The sequence below is a fragment of the Copadichromis virginalis genome, linkage group LG7 (assembly GCF_057382275.1).
Source record: "Copadichromis virginalis isolate Kocher_CV1m ecotype Utaka linkage group LG7, C_Virginalis_male_GT1.1, whole genome shotgun sequence".
Lineage (NCBI taxonomy): Eukaryota > Metazoa > Chordata > Actinopteri > Cichliformes > Cichlidae > Copadichromis > Copadichromis virginalis.
The window spans coordinates 25,584,363-25,603,612 of NC_140624.1; the positions used below are offsets into that span (position 1 = coordinate 25,584,363).

Sequence of the window (19,250 nt, forward strand, 5' to 3'; positions counted from 1 at the left end):
GATGAATGAAGATGGATGGATGGATGGATTACGTCAGACAAAAGAAGAGCTGTAGCAGTTATCAAAAGTCTTTTCAAAAATTTTCACAATGAATTCACTGGATTATAGAGCCTTCCAGTCTCAGGCTTTACTTCACACACATTTCCTAAGATATGTCGTTAGACAGTATGTGACAGCACAGCACTGAAATGTTGTCATCATTCTTCATCTATGTGTCAAAAATTTAACAAAGAAAAAGTGGGATTAAAAAAAAGGTAATGCTACTGAAATATGTATGTTTTGTTTTGTTGTTTTGTTTTTTGCAAAAAGACGATTCTTTACAATATTTTAGAAAAAATACAAACATGTAAATAAGGTTATAAAAATGTAATATTTCAAGGATAACATTACAATTGCAAAAAATAAAAATGGGGGAAATTTGACAAACAAAACAAACAAATAAAACATGTTCAGTGTAAAAATAAAGCTCATATTTTCATCTTGCCATATTTCACTCTATCCTATAGCATGTCTGTGAAGGTTCTCAGTCATCCAGGTCATCGGACCACAGTGCACCTTCCCTTATCAGCTGGTAATATAGTGATGTTGTGGTCTTTGCTCAGGGAAGCAACTTACAACATTTCAAAACACCTTTCTACCATCCTGGCACCTCTTGTGGTGAACACCCCACATCACATCAAGAACTCCACGGCTTCAACGACAAGGTCCAGAAACTTACCCTGGATCCAGATGAAACCATGGTGTCCTTTGACGTAGTCTCTCTCTTCACTTGCATACCCACCACGGAGGCAGTGGAGACTGTCAGAAAACGACTACAAGAAGACAGCTCCTTGGAGGGCAGGACCAACTTCACACACGATCAGATTCGCACACTGTTAGACCTCTGCCTTACCACAACATACTTCAAATACAATGAAGGCTTCTACAGACAAAAACGTGTCTGTGCCATGGGCTCCCCCGTGTCACCTATTGTAGCCATCCTTTGACTACGATGACCTGGATGACTGAGAACCTTCACAGACATATTGTAGCCAACCTTTACATGGAAGAAGTGGAGAGAAAGGCTCTTGGCTCTTTCAAAGGAACAGTACCCAGCCACTGGTACAGATATGTAGACGACACCTGGGTCAAAATCAAAACACAAGAAGTGGAATCCTTCACTGCGCAAATTAACGCTGTGGATAAAAACATCAAGTTCACCAGGGAAGACACAAAGGACAACTGTCTGCCTTTCCTGGACTGCGCTGTGCACATTGAAGAGAACGGCAAACTCAACATCGAAGTTTACCAGAAGCCCACACACACGGACCAGTACCTCCTCTTTGACTCCCATCACCCTTTGGAACACAAACTTGGAGTAATTAGGACCCTACACCACCGGGCAGAACATGTTCCCTTTAAACCTGAAGGGAAAAAGAAGGAACACACACATGTAAAGGAAGCACTTAAAACATGCGGTTATCCTAATTGGGCGTTTGTAAAGTCAGCAAAGATTCACAGAAAAGAAGATCAGGACACCAGCGAGGGAGGATAAGAAGGACAGACGCAACAACATTGTCATCCCCTATGTAGCCGGCGTATCAGAGAAACTCAGGAGAGTTTTCTCCAAACACGACATTCCAGTGTACTTCAGACCCAGCAACACGCTCAGACAGAAACTGGTTCATCCCAAAGACAAAACCCAAAAACACAAACTTAACAATGTGGTGTATGCTGTACAGTGCAGCGAGGAATGCTCAGACCTCTACATTGGAGAGACCAAACAGCCACTTCACAAGCGCATGGCACAACACAGAAGAGCCACCTCCACAGGACAAGACTCAGCAGTCCATTTTGGATCTAAAGGATAAAGGACACTCTTTCGAGGATGCCAATGTTCACATTTTGGACAGAGAGGACAGATGGTTTGAAAGAGGAGTGAAAGAAGCCATCTATGTCCACTGTGAGCGACCATCTTTGAACAGAGGCGGGGGTTTACGACACCAACTCTCTGCCATCTATAATCCAGTTTTGAGATCCCTTCCCAGACGCCTTAACGCCCACTCACATCCTGGGCCATCTGACCTCAGGAAATCATATGATAGGGTGGGGCCAGGTTTCACAATGAGCTCACCCGAAACCCTCGCTGATTGGGACCCACGCCCAGTTTCCCACCTTGGCTCAGGCGATTAGAGGATCATCAGGGGGTCCTTTTGTCCCTCTGTGGGGGGTTACTCCCACTAGGCTTATATCTGGGACTCTCCACCAGTTGACCTTAGAACTGAAGAAGCTTCTCGGATGAGAAGCTCAAGCAACTTAAACAAGTCCAGACGCTTTTCTTTCCAAGCTCCTTAGACTATCCTATAGCATGTGGTTCCGTTACACTGAGCATGTTCTCCTTCAGTACAACCAGAAATCTTCTCTGTCGCCTCTGTGGTTCAATATATCCATTGTCCCACCTCTGCACATATCCAAACCATCTCAGTCTTGCCTCTGACTCCAAATCACTCAGCCTGAGCTGTCCATCAGATATACCATGACCCCTGACACTTGACTCCACCCACTCCACTCCGACTGGATTCTCTTTCATCTTTTGCAATGCTCTTTCTTCACTAGGAGGCATAGTCCTGCTCAGAGATTGTCAGTTCTTTCCCATAGCTGTAATGAATGCTTGATCAGCTTGAACCCTCTGTGCAGCTCTGCAAATCAGCAGTACGCTTCTTCATTCCTCAGGCACCCTCACTCTCTCCCTAACCTTAATTTTGTTGAAAACTTCCACTGCTCTCTGCCCCCAGACATGTCCATACATCCATAGCCTGGATGAATGTGAATGGACCAACCGCTTTTCCACTTCATCCTCTGAGCTGCTCTCTCTTCTGACTTAAAGATTCCCTGCACTTCCTCTCGGTTATCCATTGTTTTCTCTATTCTATTCATCTGCTCCTCAAAGTACTATTTCCATCTTCTCAACACACGCACTTCACTTTATTCATTTCCATCTCTATTCTTAATCACGGGTGCTGCACATCCTCTCCAGTGCAATCTCTCTGCCAAGCCAGTCGATCTTCTGTAACCTTGTCTTCAACTCCCCCAACACTATTAACATTCATATTCAAGATTACTCCAACTCCATTTCACTTCCTATCTACACTATGGTACACCAGTCTGATTCCATGAAATTGTCCTTCTTTACGAGCCCTATATTTGATTTGGCCAACATCTTACATCAGATCCTCTTGCTGGTGCAACCCTTTTCTTTTACCCTGGCTTGGGATGAGCACTAAGAGTCCCCTCATTCAACTTTATTGTATAGAACATAGAACAGGAAATTATAACACATTTCACCAAAGAGTTAAAGAAATCTCTTTGTCATGGACATAGAAAGTTGTCCCAGAGTGATCCCTGTGAGACACCTGGTGGGCAAATATAGACTTGACAAAAAGAAAAAAAAAAAGTCAAGAGGTTAACCTGTTAAACTCCAAGAGTCAATTCTGAGGTTCCTGCTCAAAAATAACATGCCCAAAATTAATACAGTATTTCTCTGCATGATGTCATGTCTCATGATGTGGGAGGTCAGTGCCACAGGCCTGTAATCCAGGGGACCTGGCGTCTTTGGTAGAGGGACGAGGCATGATGTTTTCCACAGCACTGCAACCCTCTGCAGACTCGGACTCAACATGAACAGTTTATGAAAGACTCCACAAAGCTGGGGCCACAGGCCTTGAGGAAGCGGGGACTCGCCCCTTCTGGTCCAGCAGACTTGCCTGAGTGGAGTCTCCTCATTTGCATCCGAACCTGGTCGTGAGTGAAAGTGATAAGTGGGGGAAGGGTGTCAGAGGCAACAGTGCTATGTATATGTATATATACATAGCACTGTATATATATATATATATGTATATATATACGGAACGGAGCAGTTGTCAGCCACCTCCTGTACATGGATGACATCAAGCTGTATGCCAAGAGTGAACGAGACATCGATTCACTGATCCACACTACCAGGCTATACAGCAATGACATTGGAATGTCGTTCGGACTGGAGAAGTGTAGTTGGATGGTAACAAAGAGAGGGAAGGTAGTCAGAACTGAGGGGATTGAACTACCAGAAGGCAACATTGCAGACATAGAGGACAGTTACAAGTACTTGGGGATCCCACAGGCGAATGGGAACCATGAAGAGGCCGCTAGAAAAGCTGCAACCACCAAGTACCTGCAGAGGGTCAGGCAAGTCCTGAGGAGTCAGCTGAATGGTAAGAACAAGATCCGGGCCATCAACACGTACGCCCTGCCCGTGATCAGGTACCCTGCTGGGGTAATAGGCTGGCCAAAGGAGGAGATAGAAGCCACTGACATAAAGACAAGAAAGCTCCTTACCATGCATGGAGGGTTTCACCCCAAGTCCAGCACCCTGAGGCTGTACGCTAAGCGGAAGGAAGGGGGCCGGGGACTGGTGAGTGTCAGCACCACAGTCCAGGATGAGACAAGGAACATCCAAGAATACATTGGGAAGATGGCCCCAACTGACCGAGTACTCAGTGAATACCTCAGACAGCAGAAACCCAAGAAAGAGGAGGGAGACGAGGAACCATCATGGAAGGACAGGCCCCTGCACGGTATGTACCACCGGCAGATAGAGGAGGTGGCTGATATCCAGAAATCCTACCAGTGGCTGGACAAAGCTGGACTGAAAGACAGCACAGAGGCACTAATCATGGCAGCACAAGAACAAGCTCTGATCACAAGATCCATAGAGGCTGGGGTCTATCACACCAGGCAAGACCCCAGGTGCAGGCTGTGTAAAGATGCCCCAGAGACAATCCAGCACATAACAGCAGGGTGCAAGATGCTAGCAGGCAAGGCATACATGGAACGCCATAACCAAGTGGCCGGCATAGTGTACAGGAACATCTGTGCCGAGTATAACCTGGAAGTCCCGAGGTCAAAATGGGAGATGCCCCCAAGGGTGGTGGAGAATGACCGAGCTAAGATCCTGTGGGACTTCCAGATACAGACGGACAAAATGGTGGTGGCTAACCAACCGGACATAGTGGTGGTAGACAAACAGAAGAAGACGGCCGTAGTGATCGATGTAGCGGTTCCGAATGACAGCAATATCAGGAAGAAGGAACACGAGAAGCTGGAGAAATACCAAGGGCTCAGAGAAGAGCTCGAGAGGATGTGGAGGGTGAAGGTAACGGTGGTCCCCGTGGTAATCGGAGCACTAGGTGCGGTGACTCCCAAGCTAGGCGAGTGGCTCCAGCAGATCCCGGGAACAACATCGGAGATCTCTGTCCAGAAGAGCGCAGTCCTGGGAACAGCTAAGATACTGCGCAGGACCCTCAAGCTCCCAGGCCTCTGGTAGAGGACCCGAGCTTGAAGGATAAACCGCCCGCAGGGGCGTGCTGGGTGTTTTTTTTTTTTTTTATATAGATAGATAGATAGATAGATAGATAGATAGATAGATAGATAGATAGATAGATAGATAGATAGATAGATAGATAGATAGATATTAAAAAAGGCACGTGATTTTGAAAGGGGTCATCTGGCTAAATACAGCTGTAGGTGGAACTGTCCAAATTAAGATCAGGATATGGTGTCACTCATGGGGCATTGGTATCAGTGACAAAAGAGACAGATAGAAAATAGAAAATCATGGAATTTCATTCCCATTCACTATGGCATTTAACTGCCATTCACACTGCTACTAATAATGAGGATAAAGAAGAAGGCAATAACAACATATGTTGACGTTGTTTCTTTGGAAAAATCTGACCAATTAAAAAATAAATACAAATTGTGTCTTTAAGCAAAGCCAGCTATCAACAATAGTCCATATTACTTTTTAAAAAAATAAAACACAATCTTATTCCTAATCTTTTCTAATAATGCAAGCCCATTCATGCTACAAAAACATGTGGAAGGCAGAAACTCATGGAAGCCTTTTGAAAATGTGTTATCAATAAGGAGAAGAGGAGTCAGGGAATGTCAATTCTTTCATGAAAATTGATTGGTTCCTATTTATTCACAGAAGTAAACACAAAGCCTACATGTTTGCCGTATTCACAGAGCTCAAGGAATATAATATCAAGTGACACTATGACACAAATCACACGAAAAATACAACAACTTACAAGGCCAACCGAGAACAGAAAAGATGAGTTGTTGATAGGTTTGAGGAAGCAACAAAAGGATCAGCGATACAGCTGTGAAAGCTGGCCATATTACTGTCAGCAAGATAACATCGGCTCCAAAAGCATACTCCGACACGCAACAGGCACTTGCCAAGATCAACTTGACAAGAAGCTCTGTGACGGATCGCTCGCTGTTCTCACTATTCACAGTCAGTGCTTTTATCTGCCCACCGACATCCAGCTTGAGGTAACGGACATGCAATGTGAATGTGATTTAGAAAATGAAGGATAAATTTGGACGCATTTGGAACTACTTACCTTTGTGAACATTTTTTTCTGTAATGAACCACAAAACTGCCTTCCAGGCTCAAACAAAAGCACCTCAGTGACATTCTGGCAGCTCCACAGTTCATTCATTCATAACATTGATGCGTGTGTAAAGGCAAAGAAGTGCCAAGTTTCAGGGGCAAGTTAAACAGTAAGTACTGTCTTCATGCAGAAATCTGCCTCAGAGGGTTTTCTTCCCTTACTGGAAAACAGTTCTCTAACGTTTCCTTAAATTTTACTTGAGCTGCATACATTTAACACAGGAAATTTATGTATTTCTATATTTTGACAAGTGTTTAGTCCATACGAAAACAAAAACATATCAAATTCCAAAGACATGCTGTTAGACACTGGCTTGCAAAAACATAGCTCACTAAATGCAAGTTAAAAAAATTGTACTTGCACTTCTTTACATTAAAAAAAGGTGAACTATTCGAACGCATTGTTTAAAAAAAAAAAGCCCTTATAGTTTTTGGTTGTCTGGCTCCCTTGATATCAAATTAGGCTCTTTGTGGCCTGCAAGTTAAAATGAGCTGGGTAAAGGTAAGTAGGTTAGGTAAAGGCTGGGTAAAGGTCTCCAGTTTGGTTTGAAGCAACATATTCCACTGATGGATTTTACTGATATCTGTTTAATTATTTAATTGAAGTTCAGAGTCCCTTTCGTGTCTGTCATAATGTTTTACAGTCTCCAGTATCAGTTGGCAGTATTTTTTTTAATCACTAGCGGTAACAGTAGATAATGTGTGTGTTTTTCTCTTGCTGTTTCCCTGATTCCCTCTGACAACATTTTTTTCTGCTAGCCTGGGCTAAATTACAAGTTAATAATTAACCGTTAAAGAAGTGTTCATTGTTCACTGACACCACTACTGCAAAAAGGGGGCTATAAAACTGACAGGGGCACAAGATGAAGGCACATAGTGAATCAAAAAATCTAATTAAATGAACAGCAGGGCAACCAGAGCTCCCATGATTTTCACTCCATAATTTCTACCACATTGATTTCATGAGTCACAAATGCCTCACTAATGTATATAGTAATGTTTTTAATGAATTTATGACACGTTGATTAACTATGACACATTTACATTAAGAATAGATGCTACAATATGTTGCATTTTGATAAAATCTAAAGGTTCAAACTTTTTAGCTTTTGATTTATCCTTGAAATTTCTTTTTCCATAAGGTGTACGCTGTGCTGGTTCTGTGTGACGGCTCCTTTGTAATAGGCTGATAAGGCTGAATATTATGTGCTTGACTGATAAAAAAATCATTCGATTTTATTATAGGTGCTTTCCACCATGTTCTTGTCTTTTTGCTACGCTTACAGATCAATGTCCAGTTTTTCGTCACCATCTGAGTCGTCGCCCGGTTCCTCTATTTTTATGCCTAGGCCGCTGTCCAAATCAGTATCAGCAAACAAGACCTTGGAGTTTTTTTGTGGTTTTCCATCATGTTTTTTGCTGCTTGAGGGTGGTTCCTCATCTTCCTCCTCGCTGTCCTCCCTGTTGTCTGGGAGAATGACCACCTCCTCCTTGGCACTGGGGTCAATGTCTGCCTTAAACCAGACAGACTTGTACCCCTCCTCCACCCGTCTCTCCTTTGTCAGGATGGGTTTTACTTCCTTCTCGCTGTCAGCCTTATCTGAGCCTACATCACTGGTGTCATCAGGCAAAAGGTCATGCAGTGGTGCAGAAGACCTTTCGATGGCCTCTTTGGTTGGAATATCCCATACTGATTTTGGTGTCTGTTCACTTTTTGTCTCTGGACCACTTGAGCCCGTGCTTCCTCCATCATCATCATCACGCTGAAAGGCTTCATTGGTGTACTGGATGCCCTCTTTTTGGCTTGGGCCTTGACCCAGCTGTGGATAGAACAACAGAAAGGGGAGAACATTTATAAACAAGAGGACTTGAAAGTGTTATTCACAACAAGCTGCTACATCAGTGTATACAATGAATATATATTTTCATGGAAAAGCATCAGAAACCCTTCCCTTCAGACTTGTCTTTGAATCAAGGATTCACAATGGTAAAACTGTGTCCTTACTATGACTTCCAGTAGACATTTTCTACACTTAGCTTGCTGTTTTGAATCTCCTTTAATGCTGTTTCATAAAGTAAACCCTAATGATGAGAAAAAATGACCTCAAATGCTTTAGTCAGGGAATGTATTTATTCAGCTAACAGTCTTCATTTTATTCTTACTGAGACTGACTGACACAAACCCTGTCTATTCATATTATAAATGCTCTTGTCCAATTGTAGATGTTGGACTGTATTGTAACACCGATTCAATATTTGCCCTAAATCTTACTGTGAACTATGCAGTCAACAAGAATTCATATAAAAGAGAAAGGGGAAGGGAAAGGGAAGTTACCAGCCAGAATCAAAGCAAATAACCCAAAAGGGCTACCATGATTCAGGGGGTTGGGAAGCTCATCTTGTAACCAGAAGGTTGCCGGTTTGATCCCCAGATTTGTCTGGCCTGGTTGTTGTGTCCTTGGGCAAGGCACTTCACCCTACTGCCTACTGCTGTTGGACAGAGGGGCCGATGGCGCGATATGGCAGCCTCGCTTCTGCCAGTCTGCCCCAGGGCAGCTGTGGCTACAACAGTAGCTGCCTCCACCAGTGTGTGAATGTGAGAGTGAATGAATAGTGGAATTGTAAAGCGCTTTGAGTGTCTGGAAAAGTGCTATTTAAATGCAATCCATTATTATTATTATTAAAAGCTACAGGTAAAACATTGCACACTGCTAAATCAATGTGGACTTCTTTATAGAGTGCAGAAAAATGAGCTAAAACAGAAGTGAGCAAAGAGAAATAATCAGAAGGAGGAGGACATATTTACAAAAGTTTTTTTTTTAATTGTGGGTTATTGTTGAACTAGCTTCAGAAAAATTTTCCTGAAGGACTGTTGACACCATATCTGATGGGAAGTTTCTTTCATCCACTGAAACAGACACTCTGACTTTGCATGGAGCATACCTGGGCCCTTCCTGTAGCTTCCATTAGATATTTGTTTCCCCAGTTTATCGTAGTCTTCCCATTGCTTAAAATGACCTCAAAATATTTTTCATATTTATGTTAATTCATCTGGTTGTTGACTGATATTCTGTGGGATGAATATTGAATACAGAATAGAATAATTAATTGATCCTCTGCTGTTTTTGAAAGTTTGTTTACTTACAAGAAATGAACAGTCTTTAATTGTTATGATAGTTTAACATTAATGGAGACAGAACGTCAACCAAAAATCCAGAAAAAAAACACACCCGGTGTGGGGATTTGGTGTTCTAGTTACCAAGCAGCCAAGATACCTACAGGATTTTGAGTTTCTGTAAAGAGCAGTGGGTCATAATCCCTCCACAGGTGTGACCAAACCTGGTGACCAGCTACAAGAAACATCTTACCACTGTGCTTGAAAAAAAGGGTTCCTAGTGTGAAATTATGCTGCAATTTAGCCTGAATCTCAAAGGTCACAAGGTGTATAAACATTAAACAAGTGAAAATAGTACAAATAAAATATTTCATAAGGAATCTTTTATCTTGTCCTTAAATCTGTTTAACTGAAACCAAGGTGGTCAAAAATGAAAATGTGTGAATAGTAAAGACCAACGTGTTGGAAAGGGATGAGTCTGGATGAATGTGAAAGTTCACCCACACCTAAACCTTAAACTTACGGAGCTTCGAAATATGTTGGCTTCATAGATCTTCTTCCAGTCTGCCTTCCCATTCTGCATGCGATGGGCAAGCACACCAATGACCACCAGACAAATTAACAGGAGAGCACCCAAGGTTGCACCCAGTGCTGCCATCTCCACTGTTCCATATTCACCAGATGGGTTGATGACTGCAGAAACAATAAAAAAAAAACCCTCATTAAAGAGTCTAAACCCTTTCTGTAAACTGAAGTGTTTTTCATCAAATGCTTTTTATTGGAGTGATAATTCTAACTGTAAATGTCAGATTAATCTTTGTTACTTGGAATGGACATTTTAGGCGAAACGTAGAAGTTTAGCACACTAAAGCTGTGGTTAAGTAACTTTAACACAAAAACTGATAGATTAAGACTGGTTTGATAAGGGTTGACTGCACATAGCTTAAGAAAAATGAAATGACAGATACAATATGTGGATTATAGATCTGCCACTTACTAAAAATGCCATGCTAAAAGTCCATACTGAACAAGTGGCGAGCTCAAAAATCAAGACAAAGCCAAGAACTGCAGTTCCTCAAGTGGCCACTTGAGACCTGCTAGTCGAACCCCATGAACTCCCCTGTTAAAACGCCTAATGCAGAGTTTTCTCCTTTATAACAACTCAGGAGAAAGAGATTTTTTTTTAATATCTCATCCACCTGGATAGTGGATCTGGGTGCTTGGCCACTCGATAAGTGTCCACTGCACCAGACTAGCTTCTCCTAGATGTAATCTTGTCTACTGTAAGTCAGTAAACCAGACCACACCGTTGTGTTTGTGCTGTTGATGCCTTTTGAAGGAATTTAAATGGATTATCTAACTAATAATAACTAATAATATGGCTTTCTCATGTATCCAAATTCTAACACCAAATAAGAACAAAGTTAAACAGCATGGCAGTAGCTGACATGCTAATACTAGTTTCAAAATGCATGGACAGATCAACATCCATCTATTACGCTGAGTATGAACTTGACACATTTTAAGCTTTCAGAACATATTGAAGATTTATTTGAACTAGTCTTTACTGCACTTTTTTTTCTTTCTTTATTATTTATTTATTTAGGAATAACTGCTGTGATGAATGAGAAGTATATGGGCCAATGCTTAATACCAACAATGAGACTTTAAAGACATTTTTATAGCTTTGGAACAATGTGAAAAAAGCCTTTAAAGGAAGTTAGAAGTATATTCCTGTCTAAAATAAGGCTGGATGACAAAAACAATTTAGTATTATTATTTTAGGAAGTTTATGATTTTTTTTAATTAAATAGAATATTCTAGCTTTTGGTGTGTGATTTTTTAAAAAACATTTTTAGTCTCAAAGGTTATCCAATTATTTTTTTTGTTTCCTGTGAATTTCATTTATTTTCCATGTACTACCCCTTTCCCCAAGGTCATTTCTAAAAAAACAAAAAACAAAAATAACAAAACAAAAATATGTGTGTGTGTTAAAATATGTGTTGGTAAATCCTTTGTTTGCCTGGCAATGATTCTTCTTAGATTTACTGCTTGTTTGTGTGTGTGTGTTTTTCCCCCCCAAAGGACCACATTTGATCTGATGAAGAGTAATGGGTAAGCACCTGGTGGTGCCTTGCTGGGAGTGGAGAAACTTTCTTCAGGGGTCAAAGTGGGATTAATGGCTGAAGAACTGTCTTCAGTGGATGCAGCAGAGTTAGTGGTGCTCTCACTGGGGCTGGTCGTTGAGACGCTGGTGCTGGTTGTGGATTCACCTGTGGTTGTTGTGGTCATAAAGTCTGTAGTAGTCTGAGGTAAACTGGTGGTGGTGATACCTGGGAGGAGAGCACACTTTGAAGCTTAGTGGTTTTACCTGTGTCTTCATGTTCTGCTTTAGATGTCTATACACGGCCGTTTTAGCGTTCTTGAAAGGTCTTTGCAAGCCACATGGACATGAATCTTGATGCATGTAGCTAATCCTTGTTCAGTCTGGGCCAGGATATAGCTGTTATTCTTCTGCTTTCTGTCTTAATGCCACACTCCGCTGGATTGGCCATGACAACTCAAGGACACATCATATAGCCAGGTTCTGTGGCCTCAAATCAACAAGACTTTCTTCTTTGTTGGAGTTCCAAACATTTTACTGTGCACATATTACTTCCATATATTCCATTTGGGTTGGTTTGTCGAGTGCAATTGCCGTTAAGATCAGCGCCATTTCAAGAAAGATTCCTATTTGGTGGGCAAGTAGACATATATCATAATTGCAGTCGCACTGCAAGATGGTCATCCTAAACTTCTGACACCATCAAAAGTTCATCCAGGACGGTCTTTGGTTGTAAACCAACTTTGAGCATAAGTATGGTGTGATAGTCCATGATGTGGGTCACTGTTTTAGAGTCCCAATTCTTTCACATTGTCCCTCTCTCATCTGGGACATTCAAAACGACACTCTAAATATTAGTATTATAAGTTATTCAGATTGGGTGCAAGTAAATTTTCATCATATTTTTCTTTTGCAAGACCTTGAATCACGTTTAAGGCAAAGTTTTTAAGTTACTGTCACAAACAGAGAAAATCAGATTGACAGGGGGCAAAAAAAAAGAAACTTGCATTTTAAGTTTAAAGGGGTACAACAATGTACAGTAGAAATCAATCCAATAAATAAAAGTGGGACCCCCCCCCCCCCCCCCCCCCACACACACACACACACACACAAAGACAAAGAAACCCTCCTTAAAAACCAACCTTAAAAAAGAACAAAGAAACAAAGAAATAAAGTGAAAGAGGGATAAACTTATAGGGACTCCTGTTGCTCAGGAGTTAGAGTACTTCGTTTACCATCTGAAAGGTCAGACTCTTCTAGTCCACATGCTGAAGTATCCTCAGGCAAGATACACTAGTACATCCTCTGGAGAGGGAGTGTGTGTGGATATGAATAGATAGTACTGTATAAATATGTGTGTGGGATTGGGTGAATGGGACTTGTGGTAGAGCTTTGAGCTCTGACTGAGTAGAAAGGTGCTATACAGGTATCAGCCCATTTGTTGCATTGACAGAACAAGTGGAGTCAGCAGCATATTGTGGAAGGTTTCATTTACCTAATTTCACCTCCACTGACAGCTGAGCTGTGGCTGTTTCATCATTGGTTGAATCTAGTGCCAATACCTGAAAGTTCAAAGACAAAGTTAAATGCTTGATAAGACACTTGCTCACTTCATCAGTCATTTTAACTTTAACTAGACTTGTAGACTCACTTCCAGGGACAGGGTTTCCTCTGGGAGTTCCTTAGTCATGAATAAGAAGCCGTTAATGATGGAGAATTCACTCCTCCCCTTAATGGAATAAGTGATGTGGGGATTCAGACCCTGTTTCAACATATGTAGGAAAAAAAGTTGGTGCTGAGCATGAAGTAGATTGAAAACTCCCAAAAGACTTTGTTAGTAATCAAACAAACTCCCAATGGAGTAGTTTGCCACTAAACTGCATAATGTCATGAAATAATGTATAAGTCTCTCCATCAGTGAAAATAACTACATCATGTCTGGAAACAGTTGACAGAATGGCTGGACATGCACCACTGCTGGCTGTTACCAAAATGAGCTTTCACTTAACAAACTTGTACATAACAAAAGTCAAACAGTCTTGCTGGAACATTCTTTTGTTTTTGAACAAATAATCAATACAAGCATTTGTAAACTACATTTAAATGGCATTTCAGGAAATTTACAAAAGATGCTAAGGAAACATTAGGAAATGGATCATTGAGACATGGAACTGTTAGCTCTAATTTCCCACTTCCATTTCCATAAAAAACTACAGAGAATAAAGAAACACAAGTCAAACCTAGAAGAAGAATAAGTTTGGGAACACAGCCTATGAGCAGGTATCATCCATCCATCCATCCATCCATCCATCCATCCATCCATCCTTTCACCTCTTGAAACACTTGTTTCACCTAGTCACATTGGTGTTTAAGGGTTTGAGTAACTGCATTTTACCGCTGTGGCAGCATAATCTTCATCTGTGGCAATAATCTGCAGTGGCGTGTCCTTGTTTGTCAGATCCATCGCCACGGCACCTACTGAAGAGATGACTCCTTCATAATGATCTTTCTGAAATTTTGGGGGGTGTAAGCTTTCGACTTGGACACTGATTGTGATGGTAGTGGTGGCAAACTGATGAGTGTTCACCTTCTGACTGGCCTGTGAAAGAAAAACACAGCTGAAAACATCAGGATTGTATAATACTGAAAATTTCCTGAGATTAACCTGACAAAGAAATTCATACATTTAAATTATTGATGTAATAATTTAATAAGATTTTCTGCCAATTTTATGTCATGTTTAGGGACCAACAGACTGCCTGTCTGCTCTTTGTAGGCCGATTCTCGCTTCAGTTTGGGAATGAGAATCGGCCTCAGGTGGAGGACATATAGCAGAATGTGGCAGCATTGGAAGTAATGCAGATGTTGGACTGACTGATTTACCAGACTGAATTGGCCAGAATCTGAGTGATCTTGTGAACATCAACAATAGGCCTCTCTGGGATAGTTTAAGTTGGGTTTTCTTTTTTGTTTTTGTTCTTTTTTACTGTTTTGGTTACATCCTGCATCTGTTTACTTACATCTATTGAAAAAATCCAGTTTGATTACAGTTTTTAGCACAAATTACACCATCATTTGATAACAGCAAGAGAATATGTTGTGTTTACTAGCACTGTCAAAGTGATCGTCCCCAACACATCAGCTGGCTCCAGCATGGTAATGTTCCCCGTGTTTGAGTTGATCTCGAACAGACCAGCATCATTTCCTGCAAACACAGACAAACTAGGCTTCTTCTTTCTGCTAATAACCAACAACTCCGCAATTGTTTGTTATAATTCAAGTTATATACCACTTAGGAATGAATATGTTATCTCCTCATTTATTCCAGAGTCTCCATCAATGGCGTACAGAGGTCCTGGTTTCAGCGGTAACACTCCAGGCTGCGAAAGCAAAATCACAGTTATGGCCTCAAAGTGTTTATCAGGTCGTCCAACGGCATTTAAAACCTTCTCATTCATTAACAATATTAAAAGCTAAAATGATAAAATACCCCTCTATATAATACTTTATATATGTATATAATACATATAATTACTACAATGGGAGTAACTCACCTCCTGTTCACCAAGGACAACAAATCCAGTATAGCCGGTACTCTGGCAAATTACATTCTCGCTCATGTTATGTGGGGTGCATGGCTGGAACCATGGCGGTCTGTTGTCCCCATCTAAGATAGTGACTGCAATAGTTGTGGTGGCACTATATCTTTCTGGTTCTTGTGTGTCCTAAAAAATGTCGGAAGAAGAAACATCCAAATGCCAGAATGAAAAACCATAGGTATCCTCCAGAGTTAGGAGGAAACTATTATTGTGTATAATCAGAAATGTTGACTACTCACCAGAACTTCCAATACCAGCTGCACATTTTTGACTTTTTCATAATCAAGGCGCGCATTAACAAGAATAACTGCACTAGTCGGTGACTGCAGTCTAAAGTAATCCTGCAGATATGAAAAAGGAAATAAAAATGTTTAGATCACTGTGCATCTTTGACCTTACTCTGGTCAAAGATGCTGGAACTAATATCTGCTGTCTCATGTGAGACAAAAGAAAAAAGTCTTACAGATTCAGGTGTGAGTGTATAGTAGAGCGTGGGGTTGTCCAAGTCTTTGGCAGCGAACTGACCCACAGTGGTCCCTATAGGTGCTATCTATATAAAAAAAAAAGTACCACTAAATAAGGTACATTTAAAAAGAAGATATGAGGGCTATCTACTCGTGCCACAACACAAAAATTAATAAATAGATTAAAGAATTACAAAGACAAATAATAACTTCTCTAGTATTTCAACCCTTACCTCACTGACTTGAACATCGTACGGATTTTTATCAAAGCTGGGAGGGTTATCATTCAAATTGCCAATGACTACAATGATGACGATGTTTATCTGGAAACAGATTAAATTGACATTAGTGTATCAGATAACACATGACCATTAAGTACAAGCAAAGTCTGAGTCTGTGAAAAACACACAGCTGAGTGAAAAACTGAAGACGTTTATTGTTAACCCTGCTCAGCGTGTTTAAAGGCAGTTTTACCGTCAGTCCTGTGGTTTTTTTACACGTGATGCGGACCGGAAAACTTTTTTCAGTCTGCAAAGAAAACAAATTTTATACGATTTTACTCTTAAGCAGTGCAGAAATTACACAGAGACGAGTTTCAATCTTATTGGTATTATTAGTCATGACTGACAGTACCTCATAGTCAAACACCTTTGCAGCTGTCAGCTTGTTTCCATTAATTGAAAATGGGTTTGAGTCTGCAGCTGGAGGAGTAAATTCAAGGGTCACATCTGGCTCGACAGTTATTGTCTCAACAACGTCACCTATTCCGTTGTTTTCTGGAAACTGCACACTTGAAGGAGCCGAACAGACTTGTGGGAGAAGAAAAAAGATGTTCTAATTAAAGAGACAGACCATTAACACATTTATTAATTACGGTAACATTTTATTAAGTTATTAACACAAGTTAATAGATGTCTACCGGTTTTACTTGTTTTTATGTATACAGAGAAAGTACTAAAGTAATCTGTAAGCAACTTGACAGTTATGTGCATATCTCAAAGGCAGACTTAGAATTCCACTATTTTTCACTGGCTATAGAACTATTGAAAAATAGTTTAGAAATTGTTGCAATTGCTCAGAGTGTCTTCCATTTGGTTTCCATTTGGTTGCCTAAAGGCTTTATATACTGGTGCTTCAGCTAGGATGTTAGAAACTCTTTTAGAGTGATTTTTGAATATGTCTGTTAGATTATTCCCCTTATTCCACAATAATTGAGGCCTATGTGTACCAAGAAACATTCATTTCTGGGAGCACAGTGGAAACTGCTCTGAGTGAAAGTGATTTTATCACCTCGCCTTCATGTTTGTCTCAACAGACAGTTTACAAAGCAGTAGAATTTGGAAAAAACTGTGTAGTTTCCTGAAATGTTGACAGATGTGGAGGAGCACAAGGAATAAACAATCACAATAAAACTAGTACAGTTTAAAATATTGAATAAGTCAAGTTAGTTTAATAAATACTTAAAGAGTTGCAAGCTATAAAAAACAAAAAAGAAATGTAAAAATGTAAAAAAATGCATCAAACAGCGTGTCTGTTGGCTTCTAGACTTTTGACCCCCTCCCCTTTCTTTTCTTTCACTCATTTCTTAGCTCACAGGCTTTCACTAGCTGTCCAATACACACTGATAACAACAACAACAACAACAACAACAAATGGTAAATGGCCTGCAAATACCACTGAACACACTGTTATGCAGCCCATTATTTTTTTTATAGGAACAGAGATCAACAGTCAGGTAAACAACAAGTGAAACAACAGAGATGGATACTCACTGGTCTGAGCCAATGTCTGAAACGGAATCAGAAGGATGAAGCAGAGGAGTGTTGTCGCAGTGAAGTGTGGATAAATATTCTCCATGTCGTTGTCCGACTGTGTCTTCGTCAGTCCCGACTGATCTGCCTCTCGTCTGTGTCGATCTGCTTGCGTTTATGGCTGCACTGGACTTTTACCCATCATAAAACCCATTACATGTATTCCTGTTTGCTGTGAAGTCATATAAGGTCTTTTTCTGTGACTAATTGTCTTTTATTTGACAAGATTGACATGACGATGCATGTTAATATTGTTTGCACATCTGCAGAAGTGATGATAGTATTTGAGATCATTAAATTATGTATTCCCTCATCTGCTATTCCTTAACTTTAGGACACTCAATGTGTCCTATCGCAAGGTCATGTGTCTTGATTTGCATTTATGGTTGACAACAGTGGGATAAACATAACACATACAACACGCCTAGTACAGAGGCCAGTACAGTGGTATTAAGACTTTTCAGTTGTTAAACACTTTATACTGAATTTGACTAATATTATATAAATAAAAGCCTTTTTAGGGCGACCGTGGCTCAGGGGGTTGGGAATCGCATCTGTAACCGGAAGGTCGCCGGTTCGATCCCTGGGCTCTCTGTCCTGGTCGTTGTGTCCTTGGGCAAGACACTTTACCCTACTTGCCTACTGGTGTTGGCCAGAGGGGCCGATGGCGCGATATGGCACCCTCGCTTCTGTCAGTCTGCCCCAGGGCAGCTGTGGCTACAACCGTAGCTTGCCTCCACCAGTGTGTGAATGAATAGTGGTATTGTAAAGTGCTTTGGGTGCCTTGAAAAGCGCTATATAAATCCAATCCATTATTATTGTCCCTATTAATCCATACACAACCCATAATTAGACATGTTTGTACTTTATAGGAGCCCCCCTTTGCGAACAGATGACTTTGTCCACTTTTATGTGTTAGATGCCTAAAAGACTGTAAGTACAAGAACGAATGAAGCAGAATAAAAATAAAAACAGTTCCTTGAATGTTCACTTGATGCTGCAAAAATACGTCAGCCCTCATAGACTCACATGATGAAATGTCCAACTTTACAGCAGCAATAACCACATTAATACCCTGGTCTTTATGGCTGACTATCCCCTTTATGGCAGCTGGACAGTGTTTATTTTTTAATAACCCAACAGTTTCAATTGCATTTAAGCTTGAAGTTAGGGTGTCCTGAAGGGTGGCGTTTGAAGGGATGTCATTTAGGCTACTATTTCTTATAAGGGCTTTGCCTTGGTTCATTTCAGTCACACAGCTGGACCTCTTGCCTGTGTTTGCTATATGCAATTTGGAATATTTAATATAGTCATCTAAAATAAATAATAATAGTAATAACAATAATAAAAAGGAGAGGAAGGAGAAAAAAGATAATAAACTCCAAGATACACTATTTTAAATTAAAAACAAAAAATATTTTCAACTGACTGGGTTTTTTGTGTGTTAATATGATCATTAATATATTATTTTAAATGCTATTAAAAAGAGAGTGCCTTGGAGTAATTTGCTTTTTGGCTCATCCAGATAACAAACAGATCAGTTTCTGCATTGATGACGCATCTATCTATCAGTTCATCCATCTGTTCATGCCTCTGCAATTCACAAGAACTTCTACTCCTCCTAGAGCAGAGGTCAGCAATGACATGCGGCTCTTTAGTGGGTAAAGAGCCACATGCAG

General features: G+C 40.7%; 1 protein-coding gene across 2 annotated transcripts; it reads right to left on the minus strand.

The window, feature by feature from the left end:
• Positions 1–5,981: 5,981 nt before the first annotated feature.
• cdhr5b (cadherin-related family member 5b) lies at positions 5,982–17,654 on the minus strand. Of its 2 annotated transcripts, XM_085462698.1 has the most exons (15): positions 17,533–17,654; positions 16,394–16,569; positions 16,235–16,288; positions 15,994–16,083; positions 15,760–15,846; positions 15,536–15,637; positions 15,252–15,422; positions 14,987–15,077; positions 14,805–14,902; positions 14,093–14,296; positions 13,349–13,459; positions 13,193–13,259; positions 11,717–11,926; positions 10,117–10,286; positions 5,982–8,298 (listed from the first exon to the last, which is right to left on the minus strand). In XM_085462698.1, exons 1-15 carry the CDS (start codon positions 17,615–17,617, stop codon positions 7,759–7,761), a joined length of 2,256 nt encoding a protein of 751 aa, XP_085318824.1. In that variant the 5' UTR covers positions 17,618–17,654; the 3' UTR covers positions 5,982–7,758. The 2 variants fall into 2 exon arrangements, with proteins under 2 accessions (XP_085318824.1, XP_085318825.1); XM_085462699.1 differs by lacking the exon at positions 11,717–11,926.
• Positions 17,655–19,250: the final 1,596 nt, after the last annotated feature.